General features: G+C 42.9%; 1 protein-coding gene across 7 annotated transcripts in view; it reads left to right on the top strand.

Annotated features, from left to right (window-relative positions):
* The window catches only part of ZNF532 (zinc finger protein 532), a 134,002-nt gene that overhangs the window by 51,108 nt on the left and 63,646 nt on the right, over positions 1–19,248 (top strand). For all 7 annotated transcript variants that reach the window (XM_010586709.3, XM_064294459.1, XM_010586707.3 and 4 more), the window contains one exon: positions 8,131–10,481. In XM_010586709.3, coding sequence (XP_010585011.1) covers positions 8,136–10,481 — 2,346 coding nt within the window. In that variant the 5' untranslated portion in view covers positions 8,131–8,135. The remainder of the gene's footprint in view (positions 1–8,130; positions 10,482–19,248) is intronic.

Below are 19,248 nucleotides of genomic sequence, written 5' to 3'. Positions count from 1 at the left end.
GGACGTGACCTGAGATGTAGGATGTAGGCTAAGAATTGGAAGCTGAGCTTTTGGAAAAGGCTGGGGTTTGTAGGGACAGTTTACCTATGCGGAGGGGACACTTCCTTAGCTCTGCTGAAGGACAGGGAGAGGATGGTGGGGGAGTGCAGGGGAGGGGCAGGGTGAGAAGAGGTGGGAAGTGGAAGAATGGAGAGGAGGACCTGTTTGTGTAACCCTAAGGGTAGATAGTGTAGTAACTACAGGGGAGGGTTGTGCTGGCTTTCCTTTTTAATTTCCCAAGGTTGTGCCCTGATTAATGGTGCTAGTTTGTGACTGATGTTTATATTTCTGGAAGCAGTTTGAACTTTCAGATCTGTTCTATTTCAAATCGGGAATATTAGTGTTAACTGAAGAGCACACTACCTTGGCCCAGTATTTGTTTATAATTGATACCATCAAGATCGAGTGAAACAAATCTCTATTCTGGATAATAGCGACTGTATTTGCTAATTTCTTGTTAACTGGTAAAGAATTAACACAACCTGTATTCTGTTCTTTCACCCTACCTGCAAACTGCCTTTTTGGACATTGGGGGTTACCCTAGTGTAGGCTGTTGAGAAAAAGAAGTTCTTTTGCCTTCTGCATGCTGCCTAATTAGGGCCTCCAGCCAGAGCTACTGGGAAGTGAGAGAGAGAGGCAGATGGACAGATAGGAGGGGGCTCAGTGTCCCTTTGTCCAGGTTTGTTTATCAGGCTTCTTCCCTATGGCTAGAAAGTAACCTTTAGATGTACAAAGCAGTCTGGCCTTTGTTGAGATTCACGCAGGGTCTGGATATTGTGGAGGGTAAGGATAGAAAAAAAACTTTCTTTGCCATTTTGTCACTTGCTTGGGGCCTTCAGATGGTATGTAATTCTTAAGAGATTCTATAGCTCCTTGTATCCTTATTTTTCCTCAAAACTATACACACTTAACCAGTTATTGTCCAGTTGGCTCCTACTCTTGGCTCCATAAGGTGTTCAAGGCTGTGACTTTTTGGAAGCAGATCGCCAGCCTTTCTTCCCAGGTGCCTCTGGGTGTGTTTGAATCACTAACCATTTGGTTAGTAGTTGAGCAGTTAATGACTTGTGGGACCTAGGTACTCCTATACAGACTTAAAAATTAGGCATGCACATATATGTATGTATATGTGTTATTAACCTAAGTATCTGCCAGTTGGGAGGCCCAGTCTCACCCACCCCATCCTTCTCAGAGAGGAGGACCGAGGTGGGGGTTCTTAGCTGCTGCAGAGGTGCTTCTGGTCAGATTAAAAAAAAAAAAAACAACTTGGCCATAAAACTGACGTCTCTTCCCAGCTGGATTAGGAAAAGTGGAGAAGCGTGAGGCTGGCGTGAGTAACTGAACTGACTTGGCCTTTAGAAGGGAATTGCAGTGGGAAAACCTTTTTCTCTGAGAAGCAACTCAGGCTAAAGTGGGGTAGAAGCAAAAGGTCTGTCAAGGAAAGAGAGGAAATGTGATTTCCCTTGTTTTTTGGTCAGAGAGGTATAATAGTGGAGCGTCTTGAAAATCCTAAAGATGAAAAAGGGATTGTCGAGGGAAGAAGCCAAGGGAGGAAGCATAATGGTAACAGGAGTTTGAGTGTAGAAGGCTAAGGGAAACAACCCCCTGTGTATTTCCTTGAAGATATTATAAAAACTGGCAATGGTGGGTTCCTTTTCTGTGAAGAGTTAACTTTGAAAATTTTGTAATATAAACATGTTATAAAACTAAAAACCAAACCCATTGCCATTGAGTCCGATTCTTCCTCATAGCAACCCTGTAGGACAGAGTAGACCTGCTTCATAGTGTTTCCAAGGAGCAGCTGGTGGATTTGAACTGCTGACCTTTCGGTTAGTGGCCAAGCTCTTAACCACTGAGCCACCAGGACTCCATGTTAATAAGAACACATATTTGAAGGAAAGACAAGAAGGATAAAAGATGAGGTAGACCCTTTAAACTGTTGAATTATTTCTTTAAAATTTCAGTGGAATAAAAAAAAAGACACAGTAAAGAGCTTCAGTAGCCAGATACTGCTAGAAAATAGTGACACAAAGTCCCAGAAGAGCATAACAGATCTTGTTTTATAACATTTGTTTTATGGAAAGTTTGTGTAATACTGTCAAAATGGTCAATAGATTGATTTCTTTCAATGAGATTATTATAATTTGGAGTTTTATTGATTTTCTTTAAGTGTCTTAGTCATCTAGTATTGCTGTAACAGAAGTACTCCAAGTTGATGGCTTTAACGAAAGAGAAATTTATTCTCTTATAGTCTAGGAGGCTAGAAGTCCATTCAGTGTGCTAGCTCCAGAGGAAGGCTTTCTTCTTCTGTCGGCTCAGGGGGAAGGTCCTTGTCATTAGTCTTCCTGGGTCCAAAGAACGTGCTATTCTCCTGGTTCTTGTTTCTTGGTGGTATGAAATCTCCCGGTCTCTGCTGGCTCCTTCTCTTTTATATCTCAAAAGAGATTGATTTAAGACACAGTCTAATCTTGTAAATTGAGTCCTACCTCGTTAACAAAACTGCTACTAATCCCACCTCATTAACATCATAGAGGTAGGATTTACAACACAGGAAAATCACATCAGATGATAAAGTGGTGGACAGTCACACAATACTAGGAATCATGGACTAGCCAATTTGACACACATTTTTTTGGGAGGGGACACAATTCAATACATTACATTAAGGAAAATGTTAGTTTCCCCATTTAAGTGGGAAGCCTGATGTTTTCTTCACTGGTCAGATTAACCATTGCGTGTTCTTGCTCTGTCATTATCTTAGAGTCAGAACTTTGACTGGATTTTGCGTGTCTTTCTGTTTGGAAATTATCTAAAGATAGGAGTCCATGGTTAGGTTATGCCCGAGCCTTTCACACTGAGATTCTCCAGTTGGGAAGCAGCTCCATGAAGAATAGTTTTTTATTGCAAAGTATAAGAAATATGATTAAGGGATGAATAGGTTTTTCTTTTGATTTGATATGCGCCTTCTACCAACAAAGATGACACTAGTTGCTATAATTTTAAGAGGTTTTGGCAGGAAAGAAAATGTTTTAATTCTTTGTCACAGGAGGAGCTAAAGCAATCATTGACCAGCTTGAATTCTTTCAGTTTTCCTTTCTGTAAACAGGCCTGGCATTTTCCCCCAGATAATTTCGGTGTCTTTAGGTGAAAGGATATTATGCATTAAGCACAAAGGCAATTAATGAGTTACAGGTTATTTAGATTGGGTAAACTAAAAGACAAATTATTAGAATAATTAAAGCCAATTCTGTTTGAAAAATCAAACTAATGAGGGAAAGGGAAGCTAAAATAAGATCTTTTAATTCCACCTCTTAAAAGAGAAGCCTGAGATTTACTTTGTGATGTTTTTAAGAGCAAAATAATCTATTTTTAAACACTTTATTTTTAGGAATTGGAGTGAAAATGAAGAAATCTTTCAGACATAAATACTGCTCTTTGTATTCGATATAACTGAGAAAGGAAATGGGAGTTAAACCTTTTTTTACCCCCCCCATTAGAAAATTTGCTCTCATCTTCCAGAATGTGGGATGGGAAGGGGTAATAAGACATTGTGATTGTGGGTATGAGAAACATTTCTATAAACCAAAAAAGAAGTGTGAAGTTACAGAGTGGTATTTATTACAGGAATTACACAGCCTCAGAGCTGAGTCCACCTGCCGCAGCGATCTCATGTTTCAGTTGAGGTGATCTGCTTCTTGTCAGCTGCCGTGCTCAGACTCTGATGCCCACTGTGGATTTTCAGAGAAGCCCTGGTGGTGCAGTGGTTGAGCACTCAGCTGCTAAGCTCAGGTTGGTGGTTTGAACCCACCAGCTGCTCTGCAGGAGAAAGATGTGGCAGTCTGCTTCAGTAAAGATTTACAGCCTTGCGAACCCTATGGAGCAGGTCTGCTCTGTCCTATAGGGTCGCTATGAGTTGAAATTGACTCAATGAGAAAGGGTGCGTTTACAGTTTGTAGTCAGGATTCCTTAAGGTAAACTAGAGGGTTGACTCATATTTCTTTAAACCACTGGAAAGTCACTCTTAATATCTTCAGAACGTCCCATTATTTCATTCTGGATTCACCTTCTTCTCTCAAGTGGTGGTGATGGTTATTAGTTGCTGTCGAGTCAGTTCCGACTCATGGCGACCCCATGTGTTACAGAGCAGAGCTGCTACATAGGGTTTTCTTGGCTGTAATCTTAACTCCTCAGGCCTTTTCTTCTGTGGTGCTGCTGGGTGAGTTGGAACCACCAACCTGAGGTTAGCAGTTGAACGCAAATCATTTGTGCCACCTAGGGGCCCTCTTCTCCCAAAGGAAGAGGGTAAATCTTGGGTACGATAGAGGAGTAGGGAACAGCTTGTGTCTAGATTACACAGAGAAAGAGTTGCTCCTGCAGGTGAAAGGTTTTCCTGCAAACCCTGTAGGTTCAGGCTTTCGAGGTTCATTTCATCCTTAATTCTGCTTTAGTTGAGCAGGTAGGAAAAGATACGGGCAGTGTGGTAGACAACAAGGTAAGGTTTGCCTAATAATTTACTGCTGCTGTGTGTATATGTGTGTATTTGTATTTAAATCAGGAAGCTTCCTGTTATGTGTACACAAAAGAGAAGATAGTAAAGATCATGAATTAGTCTTCCATGTATTCATAAAGATACCTGACAGTTGCCGCTGCTGATCTGAACAGCCGGTGCTCACCAGGTTTTGTTTCATGCGGTGACCTTTTATCATTTCTTGTGGTTGTATGTCCTGGGCCCCTACCTACTGAGTATTTGAACTGTTTCTATGTTCTTTTTGTTCCTGAACTGACTGCCTTCTGGTGTGAACAATGGGAAACTGTGTATGATGTCTTTCTCTCAGCAAAATCCTAAGGAAAGAGCAAATGACATAAATTTTGTGTAGCTGCAAAGAAAGGATGAAAGGGCTACCTCAAACTGGGGAGACTTAGGTGGAGCCCAGCTATCATGTGGAGACTTCTGGAGCTTGGGTCCAAGCTTTGGATGAGTGGTTGCATAGAAACCCTCCTTTCGGGTCCTTTCGATTTTAGGGGCGGGATGGGGTGGGGGGGCTCATGGTCCTGTGCCTTGGAGTTTTCTGTGCACAGTCACCTACAAACTTGGATCAAATGGCTCTGAAGGTAGAGTAAAAAAAAATCTACAAATCAGACTTAACTGTTCCCTTGAAGATTACTTAAAATCAGCTGTCACATTTGTTGTTGCTTGCTTGATTCTTTTCTGTCTTCCTTCTTCCTTCTCCTTTTTTTCTTACTCTGTGTGCTCTTTTCCCTTTCCTTCTCCTCTCCTACTCCTGATGCTTGACTCATCTGCAGAAAGAAGGAATAGGTTCAAAGAGATTCACTGACTTGCTGAAGGTCTCCGAGTTCTTACGTGATGAAGCTGGGTCTAAGCCCATTCTGTTATAAATCCAGTGTTCTGGCTTTTGCCTTGTGGCGTGTTAGTCATTTGACATTTGTAGTGTAAAGATGAATAAGACATTGCCTGTCCTCAGGCAGTTTACAGGCAAGTAGGTAAGAAAAGACAAGTATACACTCTGTAGTTGTTGGGTGCTGTCGAGTCAGTTCCAACTCATAGCAGTCCCATGTACATGCTATAGTACATGCCAGAAAATAGTAGAATCATAAGGTGGGGTGCTCCGGGGGTTCTGGGAAGAGAAAGCTTCCCCACCATAGTGGACTTTTTTCTGATCCCCACATATCACTTATCTTGCTCAGATGGGTGAAAGGCCCCCTTTAAAGACCCCAAGCATCATATATAATATCTGTCATATTTAGTGATAGCTGTGCATGTCCATTTTCCTACAGCCCTCCTTCCCCTACCATCCAGGGCTATGTGGACATTAGTGGTAGCACTTCTTATGGAATGTTGCTGACCCTGACCTAGCCAGGACGCCAAAGAGTGCTCTTGTCCCTGGCTCTGTCCTGTCCTTGGGTCTCTGTTGTAACTTGCCGAGAGTCATCTCATGGCAGGGTCTTTCTCAGCTGCTGGACAACTGGTGCAGCTACATTGGATGAATAGTGATTAAGACACAGGTGTTTGTTACTTTAACCACTAAAAGAAGGTAAGGAGAGAGAAGGAAGGAAGAGACATGATTCTTTTTTGCCAGAAGATGTTAGAATTAGGATTCAATTAGGATTTTATTTAGGGAAACAATGATGAAAATTAAGATTAAATAAAAATTGATGGATCAGCTTCTCGGGGATTTTTTAAAAATTCCAGGTGGAACTTCATTAACAGTAAATGTCCTGTGGTGAGCTTCGATGGTCGTTCCTTCTGTGGATGAGTATTGAAATCTATAATTGGCTGATTATAATGTATTTCTTTTAATGTGGTATCCGAAAACATTATAGAACCAAATCTGATGATGACTCTAATAGCAGTAATTTTGGCAGTGGAATTAAGTGCTGTCACGCTTAAAATATTTTTGGAAGTAGCTTTTTATGAAAACAATATGATGAATCCAGTGATAAATAACCGATTTTCTACTTGCTGAACCAAAACCTAACTTTTCTCTACCATAACAGTTTGAATCAACTTCATTGTGGTTAGACAGCAGCCATGCTAGTAATGTTATTGTTGTTGATAGGTGCTGTTGAGTTCATTTTGACTCATAGTGACCCCATGTGACAGAATAGAACTGCCCCCATAGGGTTTCCTCGTCTGTAATCTTTTTTTTTTTTAATTAATTTTTATTAAGCTTCAAGTGAACATTTACCATTCCAATCAGTTTGTCACATGTAAATTTACATACATCTTACTCCCTTCTCCCACTTGCTCTCCCCCTATTGAGTCTGCCCTTTCAGTCTCTCGTTTCGTGCCAATTTTGCCGTCTTCCCTCTCTCTCTATCTTCCCATCCCCCCTCCAGTCAAGAGTTGCCAACACACTCTCCAGTGTCCACCTGATTTAATTAGCTCACTCTTCATCAGCCTCTCTCTCCCCGCCGCTGACCAGTCCTTTTCATGCCTGATGAGTTGTCTTCGGGGATGGTTCCTGTCCTGTGCCATCAGAGGGTCTGGGGAGCATTGCCTCCGGGATTCCTCTGGTCGCAGTCAGACCCTTAAGTATGGTCTTTTTATGAGAATTTGGGGTCTGTATCCCATTGGTCTCCTGCTCCCTCAGGAGTTCTCTGTTGTGCTCCCTGACAGGGCAGACATCGATTGTGGCCGGGCACCAAGTAGTTCTTCTGGTCTCAGGATAATGTAGGTCTCTGGTTCGTGTGGCCCTTTCTGTCTCTTGGGTTCTTAGTTGTCGTGTGATGTTGGTGTTCTTCCTTTGCCTTTGCTCCAGGTGGGTTGAGACCAATTGATGTATCTTAGATGGCCGCTTGTTGGCATTTAGGACCCCAGATGCCACATTTCAAAGTGGGATGCAGAATGTTTTCATAATAGAATTATTTTGCCCATTGACTTAGAAGTCCCCTCAAACCTTGTTGCCCAGACCCCAGCCCCTGCTCCGCTGACCTTTGAAGCTTTCATTTTATGCCGGAAACCTCTTTGCTTTTAGTCCAGTCCAATTAGGCTGACCTTCGTCTGTAATCTTTACAGGGAGCCTTGGTAGCATGGTGGTTAAGCTCTTGGCTGCTAACTGAAAGGTTGGTGGTTTGAACCCACCAGCTGTTCCTCTGGAGAAAGATGTGGCAGTCTGCTCCTGTGAAGACTATAGCCTTGGAAACCCTAGGGGGCCATTCTGCTCTGATCTGTAGGGTCACTATGAGTTGGATTTGACTCCATGGCAATGGGTAATCTCTGTGGGAGCTTGTTGCCAGATCTTTCTCCTGTGGAGCTGCTGGGTGGACTTGAACCTCCAACCTTTTGGTTTGCAGTTGAGCGCTTCACTATTGTGCCACTAGGGCTCCTTATGCCAGTAATACTGTACAGCATTTTGGAGGAATTGCTTTTGAAGCTCTAATTATGTATGTTTTGTACATATTCTGTGAATGTTTGTTCACTTTGACCCAAATTTCCATAATGTTATACTAAGTGCAGTTAACCAACTTGCTCTTTCTGGGTAGACATATGTTATATAAATCCTACAGGGGCTATTTATCTCATCGTTACACAGTGTTACTTGCTGATGGAATTATTTTCTGTTCTTTTAACAGAACATATGACCATGGGGGATATGAAGACCCCAGACTTTGATGACCTCCTGGCAGCCTTTGACATCCCAGATATGGTTGATCCCAAAGCAGCTATTGAGTCTGGACATGATGACCACGAGAGCCACATCAAACAGAACGCTCATGTAGATGATGACTCCCACACACCCTCATCTTCCGACGTCGGCGTCAGTGTTATTGTTAAGAATGTTCGGAATGTTGATTCCTCCGAGGGCGCAGAGAAAGATGGCCAACACTCCACAGGCAATGGGTTACATAATGGGTTCCTTTCAGCATCCTCTCTTGACAGTTACAGTAAAGATGGAACAAAGTCCTTGAAAGGAGATTTGCCTACCTCAGAGGTGACTTTAAAAGACTCAACTTTCAGCCAGTTTAGCCCTATCTCAAGTGCTGAAGAGTTTGATGACGACGAGAAAATAGAGGTGGATGACCCCCCTGACAAGGAGGAAATGCGTACAAATTTTACATCAAATGCGTTGACGGGATCTGCTTCCCAACAGGACTATGACAAGCTGAAGGCACTTGGGGGGGAAAACTTAAGTAAAATGGGACTCTCTCCTTCAGGCAATATAGATAAAAACAAAGTTGTTAAAAGAGAATCAGAAACCAATTCTATAAATCTGAGTGTTTATGAACCCTTTAAAGTCAGAAAAGTGGAGGAGAAATTGAAGGAAAACTCTGAAAAGGTGCTTGAAAACAGGGTGCTTGACGGAAAGCTGAGCTCTGAGAAGAATGACACTAACCTTGCTGGGATTGCCCAGTCAAAGACAAAGTCGTCCTCCAAGCTCTCGTCATGTATAGCTGCAATCGCAGCCCTTAGTGCTAAGAAGGCTGCTTCGGACTCTTGTAAAGAACTGGTGGCCAATTCAAGGGAATCCTCTCCATTACCAAAAGAAGTCAACGATAGTCCTAGAGCCGTTGAAAAGTCTCCTGAGTCCCAGAGTCTCATTGATGGCACAAAGAAAGCATCCATAAAGCAACCGGATAGTCCCAGGAGTGTTTCGAGTGAAAACAGCAGCAGGGGATCGCCATCCTCTCCTGCGGGATCGACACCAGCCATTCCCAAAGTACGCATAAAGACCATTAAGACTTCATCTGGGGAAATAAAGAGAACAGTGACCAGAGTGCTGCCGGAAGTTGACCTCGACTCTGGGAAAAAGCCTTCCGAGCAGGCGACATCCATGATGGCATCTGTGACGTCCCTTCTGTCATCTCCAACTTCGGCCGCCGTCCTCTCCTCTCCTCCCAGGGCACCTCTCCAGTCGGCAGTTGTTACCAATGCAGTTTCCCCTGTGGAGCTGACACCCAAGCAGGTCACTATTAAGCCGGTGGCCACTGCCTTCCTCCCAGTTTCTGCCGTGAAGACGGCAGGGTCTCAAGTCATCAATTTGAAGCTCGCTAACAACACGACAGTGAAAGCCACGGTCATATCTGCCGCCTCTGTTCAGAGTGCCAGCAGCGCCATCATCAAAGCTGCCAACGCCATACAGCAGCAAACCGTTGTGGTGCCAGCATCCAGCCTGGCCAATGCCAAACTTGTGCCAAAGACTGTGCACCTTGCCAACCTTAACCTCCTGCCTCAGGGTGCCCAGGCCACCTCTGAACTCCGCCAAGTGCTAACCAAACCTCAGCAACAAATAAAGCAGGCAATAATCAATGCAGCAGCCTCACAACCACCCAAGAAGGTGTCTCGAGTCCAGGTGGTGTCCTCCTTGCAGAGTTCCGTGGTGGAAGCTTTCAACAAGGTGCTGAGTAGTGTCAATCCAGTCCCAGTTTACATCCCAAACCTCAGTCCTCCTGCTAATGCAGGTATCACGCTACCAACGCGTGGTTACAAGTGCTTAGAGTGTGGCGACTCCTTTGCACTCGAAAAGAGTCTAACCCAACACTACGACAGACGTAGTGTGCGCATCGAAGTGACGTGTAACCATTGTACAAAGAACCTAGTTTTTTACAACAAGTGCAGCCTCCTGTCCCATGCTCGTGGGCACAAGGAAAAAGGCGTTGTGATGCAGTGCTCCCACTTAATTCTAAAGCCAGTCCCCGCAGATCAAATGATAGTTTCTCCAACAAGCAATACTTCTGCTTCATCTGCGACTCTACAGAGCTCTGTGGGAGCTGGCACACACACGGTAACAAAAATCCAGTCTGGCATAACTGGGACAGTCATATCTGCTCCTTCCAGCACACCCATCATTCCAGCTATGCCTCTAGACGAAGACCCGTCCAAACTCTGTAGACATAGTCTAAAATGTTTGGAGTGTAACGAAGTTTTCCAGGACGAGACGTCACTTGCAACACATTTCCAGCACGCTGCAGATACGAGTGGACAAGTAGAGTATCATTTAAATTTGGTGTTTCAGTGATAAGTCCGTAGACATGAGTACTCTATAAGGTGTCCTTGATTTTAGGGGTGGAGTCAGTTAAATGGAGAGGGATGTGTGTGTGTGTGTACACGAGAGAGGGAGAAAGGATTGTATTCAAAGGATAGAAACGATGTTGAAACACGAATATTATTTAAAAAAACATAGTTTTGGGAAGATGATTCTTATAAATTAATACGTACTAGTTGAGTACTTAGTGAAACCTTCGATTTAGGGTAAGTAAAGTAGTTCTCAGAAACCCTGGTGGCGTAGCGGTTAAGTGCTACGGCTGCTAACCAAAGCGTTGGCAGTTCGAATCAGCCAGGCGCTCCTTGGAAGCTCTATGGGCAGTTCTACTCTGTCCTGTAGGGTCGCTATGAGTCGGAATCAACTTGACGGCACTGGTTTTTTTAAGTAGTTCTTAGCCATTCAGTCATTGGAATATGTGTAGCTAGCCTGAGATTTAGCTTATTATCCTGTCATTCCATTATATAAATGTTCAAGTCGGGCTGCATCACCAGAGCTCTGAGTTTACTTGTGACAATTTTGGAAATTTTTTATTACTGTTGTTATTTATATAGTTACTGAAAAGTCTTTTATAGTTAAATGTACCTAATTGGTACTGAACCACTTTTATGGTGGCCAAGAAATATTTTCAAACATACTAATATTCATCACTGCAATAAATTTAAGCTACAAATTAATAGTAAACTCATCTCTATTTAAATGGAATATTATTGTGTTTGCATCTTTCTATTTTGTAATGAAGTGCACATGAATGTTGGTGAAATACATGGGCAGTGGTCTTTTATCTCTGTCATTTGCTTATCTCCATGAGGCAACTGAGTTTTACAAATATATGCTACCTATTTGGAAGTAAGGAGCCCTCGTGGTACATTGGTTAAGTGCTCGGCTGCTAATCAAAAGGTTGGCGGATCGAACACACTGGCTGCACCACGGGAGAAAGATGCGACAGTCTGCTTCTGTAAAGATTTACAGCCTTGGAAACCTGATGGGGCAGTTCTGTACTGTCCTGTAGGGTAGGTATGAGTCGGAATCAACTTAACGGCAGTGGTTTTTTTTTTTTTGGAAGTAACGAGGCATGTCAAATGTTGAATGAAGCAAGTTTGAGCCAGGGAGACCATAGGATTTATTATCCAAACAAAGATACTTTTGAAATTGAAAGGCGGTGCTAGTTTGAGCTAATGTACTCTGGCTGTCAAATTTATGTTTATGAAGATACAGGGGGTGAACTGGCCTTCCCATTTTCCTCCTCCAGTATTTTGGTAATTAGGAGGTTTATGCTGTGTTTCAGAAGTATGGTACTGCCTTGGCAACTAGTGAGTTAACTTCTTCCTGGGTTTTCGAGTTTGGGAACCAAAAGATCAAGAATACCTCACTAAGATTTTCTCTGGGTCTTCAGCTTAGTAGCGATGGAAGTTATAAGGAGTTTTGACAACATTCTTGGTGCTTTGGATGTTAAATGTCTTATTCGCTCTGACAGTAAAACACTCAGAACAGTGAAGCAGCTAAATAGCTTGAAAAAGCAGTGATTGATGTAGCTCTTTGAGCATATTCTAGTGATAATACTTGGGTTCTATCTAGCTCTTATCTTGTCACCACTTCATCAAAGGGCTAATATTTCTTTTCATCTTAAAAGGATGCAGTTAAAAAAAAAAAAAAAAGAAGCCACACACTCAGTTCTGTTTGTCCTGTTGCTTTGTTTCTCTTCTGTTGTGTCGATGGTGTGGAGCAGTAGACCACGTTCTGGCTTAGGAGGGTTCTCCTGCCTCCTTCTCCCATCACCTGGTGTGTGCTTATCTGTGTCTCCCGGTATTTTGGGCTCCGCTCAGATGTGTCTGCCCTCTTTGGGGTCCTTCCTTCTCTAGGAACAAGGTCAGACATAGGCAGAAAAGTAGGAACTGCCCTTCTTCCCTGCATTCCTCCAGTTTTTGTTTTCTGTTAACCTTTTAGGCCAAAGTCAAACGAGGGTCAAACAGGTTAAGCTGTTTCCCCAGGGAAGGAGGTGAAGACCTTTTCTTGTATATGTAGTTGCTATCTTGGACATTTTTATATTTTCTTGGAACAAGTGAAATGTGCAGGTCAGCTGTGTCACCTCAAATCCCAAGGAATGAGTCATGGCAGAATGTACGTGAACTCTAAGGCCAAGCAGACACTAAGCCAAACATTTACCCGTTCTTTTTCCTCTTGCCAGTTATGTCTAGCTAAGTCGTCTACTCAGCTCACCAGGGAAGAGTATTTCATAAGCTTCAGCCAACTGCATAGTTAGGCGCATCAGGGCTGGCAACTTAAAAATGCCAATATTACACTCTTCCTGTTACTCACTTCCTCTTCTCTCATTATAAATCATAGTCCAGTATATCCGCTGCACAGTTTCCCATTCTTCTCAGACTTAGCTAAAGCGTCTTACTCAGACCCGGCAGGAAGTCTGGTTTCTTCCTCAGCGGCCGCAGCCTAGGCCATCCTTCAGTGGAATGGTTTCTACTTCTTCAGCACTCACAGTTTAACGCAACCCTGACTCTATTCCACAGTTCCAGGAGGTCACCAGTTGCCACTGGGTTGACTGCAACTCATGGCGACCCCGTGTGTGTCAGAGTAGAACTGTGCTCCATAGGGTTTTCAATGGCTGGTTTTTTTGGATATAGATCACCAGGCCTTTCTTCTGAGGTATTTCTGAAAGGACTCGAACTTCCAGTCTTTCAGAGTTAGTAGTTGAGTGTTCAACAGCACTGGGTTCTGGGTGGGTTAGTTGAGTGTTTAACTGTTTGAGCCACCCAGGGACCTTCAAATTAATACTGCCTTTATGCAAATGAATCGAGATATGTTCCCTCTTATTTTCTGGAAGAGATTGTGTATAATTGGTGTTAATTATTCTTTAAATGTTTGGTAGACTTCCCCCGTGAAGCCATCTGGGTCTGGAGATTTCTTTTTTGGGATTTTTAAATACCTGCTGGGCTGGTGGTGGGGCTCATTATCACCTGGCAGGGATCTAAGTACCACCTACTGAGTAGCCTAGGGAGCCTTCTCTTCCTCGTAGCCTTCTCCACCATGTATCTTGGCGGGGGCTTTGGGACATCTCATTACAGCCTTCAGAGGGTGGAAGTATAAGTTCCGCCTAGACTTAGCATGGGTTGGGGTGGGGGCACAGTGTTTTCTTCGGTGTTTAGATGGAGTGGACTGGTGATTGTCTAAAAGTTTTCTGTTTTGCTAGGCAACCCCTTGCCTGGTCTTTTGGCTTGAGACTGCAGGCTTTTGTTAGGTTATTGTCTTTTTTGTCTGTTAATATTGCCCATTGAATTGCCAGCTTCTTTGGCTCTAAGTCTTGGATATATGAGGCAAAAGGAAATCCAGGGGCCTCACTGTCATGTCATTCCGAGGTTCCTGACATCCCAAGCCAACCTGCCTTCTCTTTACTTTTCAGAGGCTTTCTGTGTTTGTTTTATTTACAATGTCCAGGGTTTTTAGTTGTACTTAGTGGAAAGAAGAGGGAAAAGTTACACCTGCTCCATCTTCCTGGAAGTGGAAGTTTCACTCTTTTTTTAAAAACATCCTAACATAGCTGTCCTGTTGTCGAGGAGGGATTCCATAATTGCGTTCTGATGCTCCGCCTGAGGCGTTTAGACGGTGATTCTCGGTGGCTTTTTGGAATTAGACTGCCTGTGAGGATGGCATTCCATTTGGCTTTCTGAGTTTTCCCTGTTCTCTGAATCCAGATGTTCTTTCTCCCCGGTTCACATGTCCGTTTTTCCTAGCCCCATCTTTAAAAGCAGTTAGGAATGAGAGTCTTTCTCTTTCCTTTCCCATCTGTTGATCCCAGCCACTTAAATAAGACCTCAGCCTTTCTCTTGAGAACAACCTTTTCTTCATCTAGCTCTGCCACCATCTCCCTTCTCTATTTTTCATTTCCCCCCATTTATATTTTAACCCTGTTTATGTTTCGAATGGAGCCCTGGTGGCGCAATGGTTAAAGCACTTGGCTGCTAACCAAAAGGTCCCCAGTCACTCCACCAGAGGAAGATGTGGCAGTCTGCTTTTGTAAAGATTACAGCCTTGGAAACCCTATTAGGGCAGGTTTACTCTGTCCTATAGGGTCTCTGTGAGTCAGAATTGACTTGACTGCAATGGGTATATTTTGAACCGATCTTTTTCCAAGGGTGCATCCCTGAGCCCGGCAAAGAGTCTGTTTTCCTGTTAATGCTGCTGCATCTGTGCTTGCTCTGTGCCCACTTTCCCTGCTCCATTCCCCCATGCATGGCTCTTTGACAGTTCGTGGGATGTAATGGGAAAAAGTAGAGTTTTGGTGGTATTTGCTGAATTCTGCTCTCCAGTTGCTCCTCCTCCTACAGAGGTCCTGTGGTGGTCTACACAAAACAATAATGGCAACAGGAAATTTTTTTCTTGTTATTACTTATTTTTACATGGCCCTGTGATTAGTAACCTCCCAGGGCAGGGCTCTGGTGGGAGCTGGGTTGGAATACATGGTTTAGCTCAAGGCCCACTTTATCCTACTGAATCCGAGTCTTGGAATTGTATCGCACTCCAATAGGTGATGAGGTTCAGGAACCTGCAGCAGGTTTACGCAAAGCCTAGGCTATATCTGCATCCGCATTGGTACGGAGGAGGGAAGTACTGAGGGAGAAGAAGAGATGGTATAGTGGAGAGAGGGAGAGGGGAGAGCCGGAATCGTTGACCTTTCCGGCTGCATGAACCAAGCAGTGCAATGAAAATAGAGCACATGGCAGTTGACTTTTTAAAACTAGTAGGTCTACCCCAATTGGGAGTTTGTAATCTGACCTCTCTGATTAATAGTCCTTGCTTTAGGGGACTTTGAGGAAAGGAGTGGGGCTAGAGACTTTCTCTTCTCCATGAAATATTTAAGAACTGAAGATCGTAGTTTTAATAATTGATAGTTCAGTGTATCGGAATGGCATTGCTTCACCTCTTTAGTAAAACCATGACTAAGTTTAGCCAAGTGCAGACTGCAGATGCACCCTGTCACCTCTTAATTGTTAAGATCAGTTTTCTTCCTATAGAATCCACAACAGCCATAGAAGAGAATTAATGATACAGGTCCTCTGGTTAACCCTTTTATTTTACAATTGAAGAAACAAATGCCCAATTAGTGACAGAGTCAGAACTCTAGGCAGGGTTTCTTCTTTATTGCCAGTCCCTTATTCTTCTCAGTTCATCGTGCTGATGCCCTAAGATACAGAAGTATAGAATTTTAAAGTTGAAAGTACGTTAGAAATCATGTGATAATGGATTCTTTGAGTTAGGTCCAAATCAACTTCAAGAATGCAGGTAGTGTTATCTATCTGTAGTGGTCCTTGTTTTTAGGGATTGCTGATTCATTTCAGCTTTGGGAACTAAACCAAGTGTATTAAATTCTCTTTGCGTAGCCCTAGCCAGTTTGCATTTCTGGACGTACTCTGCTCAGTTTCCTCTCAACCATGGAGCCCACCTGAACTGTCCTCCCCCACATATCATTATCAGTTGAAGACTCATGACTCTTGCTTTTTGGTCCTGTTCTTTTAAATGGTTAATTTTAATTTGGTGATGTGACTCCAGTTCTTGCTGTCCTAGTGTATATTTCGGGGTCAGTCCCCTCCCCCACAATAAAATCAGTTGCCGTTGAGTTGTCTCCAACTCGTGGTGACCCCATGTGTGTCAGAGCAGAACCGTGTCCCATAGGATTTTCAATGGATGATTTTCGGAAGTAGATGGCCAAGCCTTTCTTCTGAGGAGGCACCATGGGTGGACTTGAATGTCTGAAACTTTGGTTAGGAACTGAGTGTGTTAACCGTTTGCACCACCCAGAGGCTCCTATCTTAGGTTACCAAAACCAAACCCATTGCCGCTGAGTCGATTCTGACTCATAGCGACTCTATAGGTCAGAGTAGAACTGCCCCACAGAGTTTCCAAGGAGTGCCTAGAGGATTCGAACTGCTGACCTTTTGGTTAGCAGACGTAGCTCTTAACCACTATGCCACCAGAGTTTCCATTTTAGGGTTATTAACCGTTAATTTACCTATTCTCCAGTGATTATTGTGTTGGTAGATTATATCTTTGTCAGCCCTCCTTTCTGAAATTTGCTCACTTAACTGACAATTCTTATAATTAGGGATTTTCATGGAGCGGAATCATTTGGGGACAAAACCACCACAACTAACTAGTTTTGGGGACAAAAGATACATAGTCAATATTGCCGTGATGATTGTTGTATAATTTCCATTTAAGTAAGATCTGAAATGAAATGCTTTCTTTGTGTTTCATTGTGAAATTGGATGACAGTGAAAGCCAGAAAACAAACTGATATACTTTATTACTATTATTTTGTAATTATACTATAGAGAAGATTATGAAATTGCTGTTATGAGGCAGAAAAAATTTACTTAGCATCTAGGTTGATTAATGAGCTTTGCAATGTCTGTGACCTTTGGAGCTTTAATTAAAATACTGTCTCAGGTTGCTGTAGGCTTTGGTCTATTTGAAATTTAAGTATAAATTTATGTTGTATTTACTCATATTTTGCTAGCCTTTCTCATTCTTCTCCATGTGCCTTTTGCAGGCTATTTTTTTCTTCCTAAAATATGAATTAAAAACATGTAGAATTATTTTCTTTGTTACTCTGATAATTCCTCATCTGAGCCCTAACTCTCTCTGGCTCCTACTAGGGCTGTACCTACTATTGTGAGGGTGGTGCAGGATTGTTTCGGTCTGTTATATATAGGGTCACAATGAGTCGGAACTTGATGGCAGCTAACAACAACCCCTGTCTTAGTTATCTAGTGATGCTGTAACAGAAATACCACAAGTAGGTGGCTTTAATGAACAAATTTATTTTCTTACAGCTTGGGAGGCTAGAAGGCTTTAGGGGAAGGCTTGCGCTCTGTCCCCTCTGAGAGGAGGTGCTTGTTTCTTTAAGCTTCTATTCCTTGGTTCCTTGGTTATCTTCAAGTGGTGTGGCATCTGTCTCATCCCGTCTATGCTTGCTTTCTTGGTTACTTGCTTAGTCTTCTCTGTTTATATCTCAAAAGAGATGGATATAAGACATACCCTACACTAATACTGCCTCATTAACATAACAAAACCCATTCCCAAATGGGATTAAAATCACAGGTATAACCCACTGCCATAGGGATCCTGACTCATAGCGACCTCGTAGGGTTTCCAAGGCTATCAACCTCTATGAAAGCAGACCACCACATCTTTCTCCCAGGGAGCTGCTGGTGGTTTTGAACCTCCAACCTTTCAGTAAGCAGTCAGTTGCTTTAACCGCTGCGTCACCAGGTCTCCTATCACAGGTGTAGGGGTTAAGATTTATAACACATTTTTGGGGTACACAATTCCACTATAACGACTTCCTTCTCTATGACCCATCTTTGAGTGCCAGTGATCGATTTCAGTGCCAGGATTGGGCAGAGAAGGCTCAGTGAGAGTAGTTGTAAAGGATGAAACATGATTACTTTTAACTTTTATATTCTTATAGCTTTCTAGTATCACCTGACTATTGAAAAGTAATACCTGTCTTTAAAAAATAATTCTCTGAGACAAATGAGGCTGCTCTGGAGTAGGAATTAGCTGTTTATCGGTGAAGTACTGAAAGCATGGCTTCATTATCAGATGACATATTTAAAATGTCAAGAGACACGTGAAACCATTTGAACACATTTGATTACACTTTCTTCTATTCAAAAGGCAGGTTCTTTCACATTAAGGAACCTTGGTGGCACAGTGGTGAAGAGCTTGGCTGCTAACCAAAAGATCAGTAGTTTGAATCTTCTAGCCACTCCTTGGAAACCCCATGGGCAGTTCTACTCTCTCCCATAGGGTCACTATGAGTCGGAATCAGTTTGATGGCAACAGGTATCTGGGAAGCTTCGAAAGGTAGAGATGACGCGTTATCCCATACAGCAGGTACGAGGTGAAAACTTGAGGGAGTGTAGTTCAGTGAACCATGTCATCTGAGTTTAAAACTACTGATACCATGCAAGCATCTTTCAGAGGGAGAATGTATACAACCAAAAATAGCATTATTTTTCTCACAAAGGAATGAAGCCAAGGAGCAGAAACAGGCAAACTAAGATAGAAATATGGGAATGAGTACAGCGTACACATATGAATGGGTGTGCATCTATGTGGATAAACTAAAGATAAGGTTTTCAACTACCCAACACGATTCCCCAGTGACCTCATTATCGAATTTCAGCAATTGCAAAGTATAAATGCGCTTTGATTTCGGGCTGTAGTCCAGACTGGCTTCTGCTGTGTTACTTCTCTGTCTAAAGTGGATGAGGAGCCTCAGCCAGCGGAAATGAGCGAATGCAGATCCACACAACAGGTCAGTGGCAGGGGGGCGGATGGCGTCCAGTTGCCCTCACAGAGCCCTGCCTGCCTCATGGTGTACTGTGAAGGCCACGCTCTTCCTCACCAAGAACTGGTATGAGGAGGAGGCTGGTATTGAAATGCTGGAAGGAGACTCTGCTACTCTAAAATATTTTTCATAGTCTTTGTAGTGAGAGATTTGTGTGTCAAGAACACTTAATTCATAAAAGCTTTAAAAGAAGACAGCTTTATTGAGATACAATTCATAGACCATACAGTTCGCCCATTTAAAATGTACAGCTTAATGGGTTTTAGTGTATTGAGATATGTGCAGCGATCACCACAATTTTAAAACATTTTGGTCACCTCAAAAAGAAATTCTTTATCGCCC

Source organism: Loxodonta africana, chromosome 11, assembly GCF_030014295.1.
Source record: "Loxodonta africana isolate mLoxAfr1 chromosome 11, mLoxAfr1.hap2, whole genome shotgun sequence".
NCBI lineage: Eukaryota > Metazoa > Chordata > Mammalia > Proboscidea > Elephantidae > Loxodonta > Loxodonta africana.
This window is presented reverse-complemented; position numbering and strand designations above follow the sequence as displayed.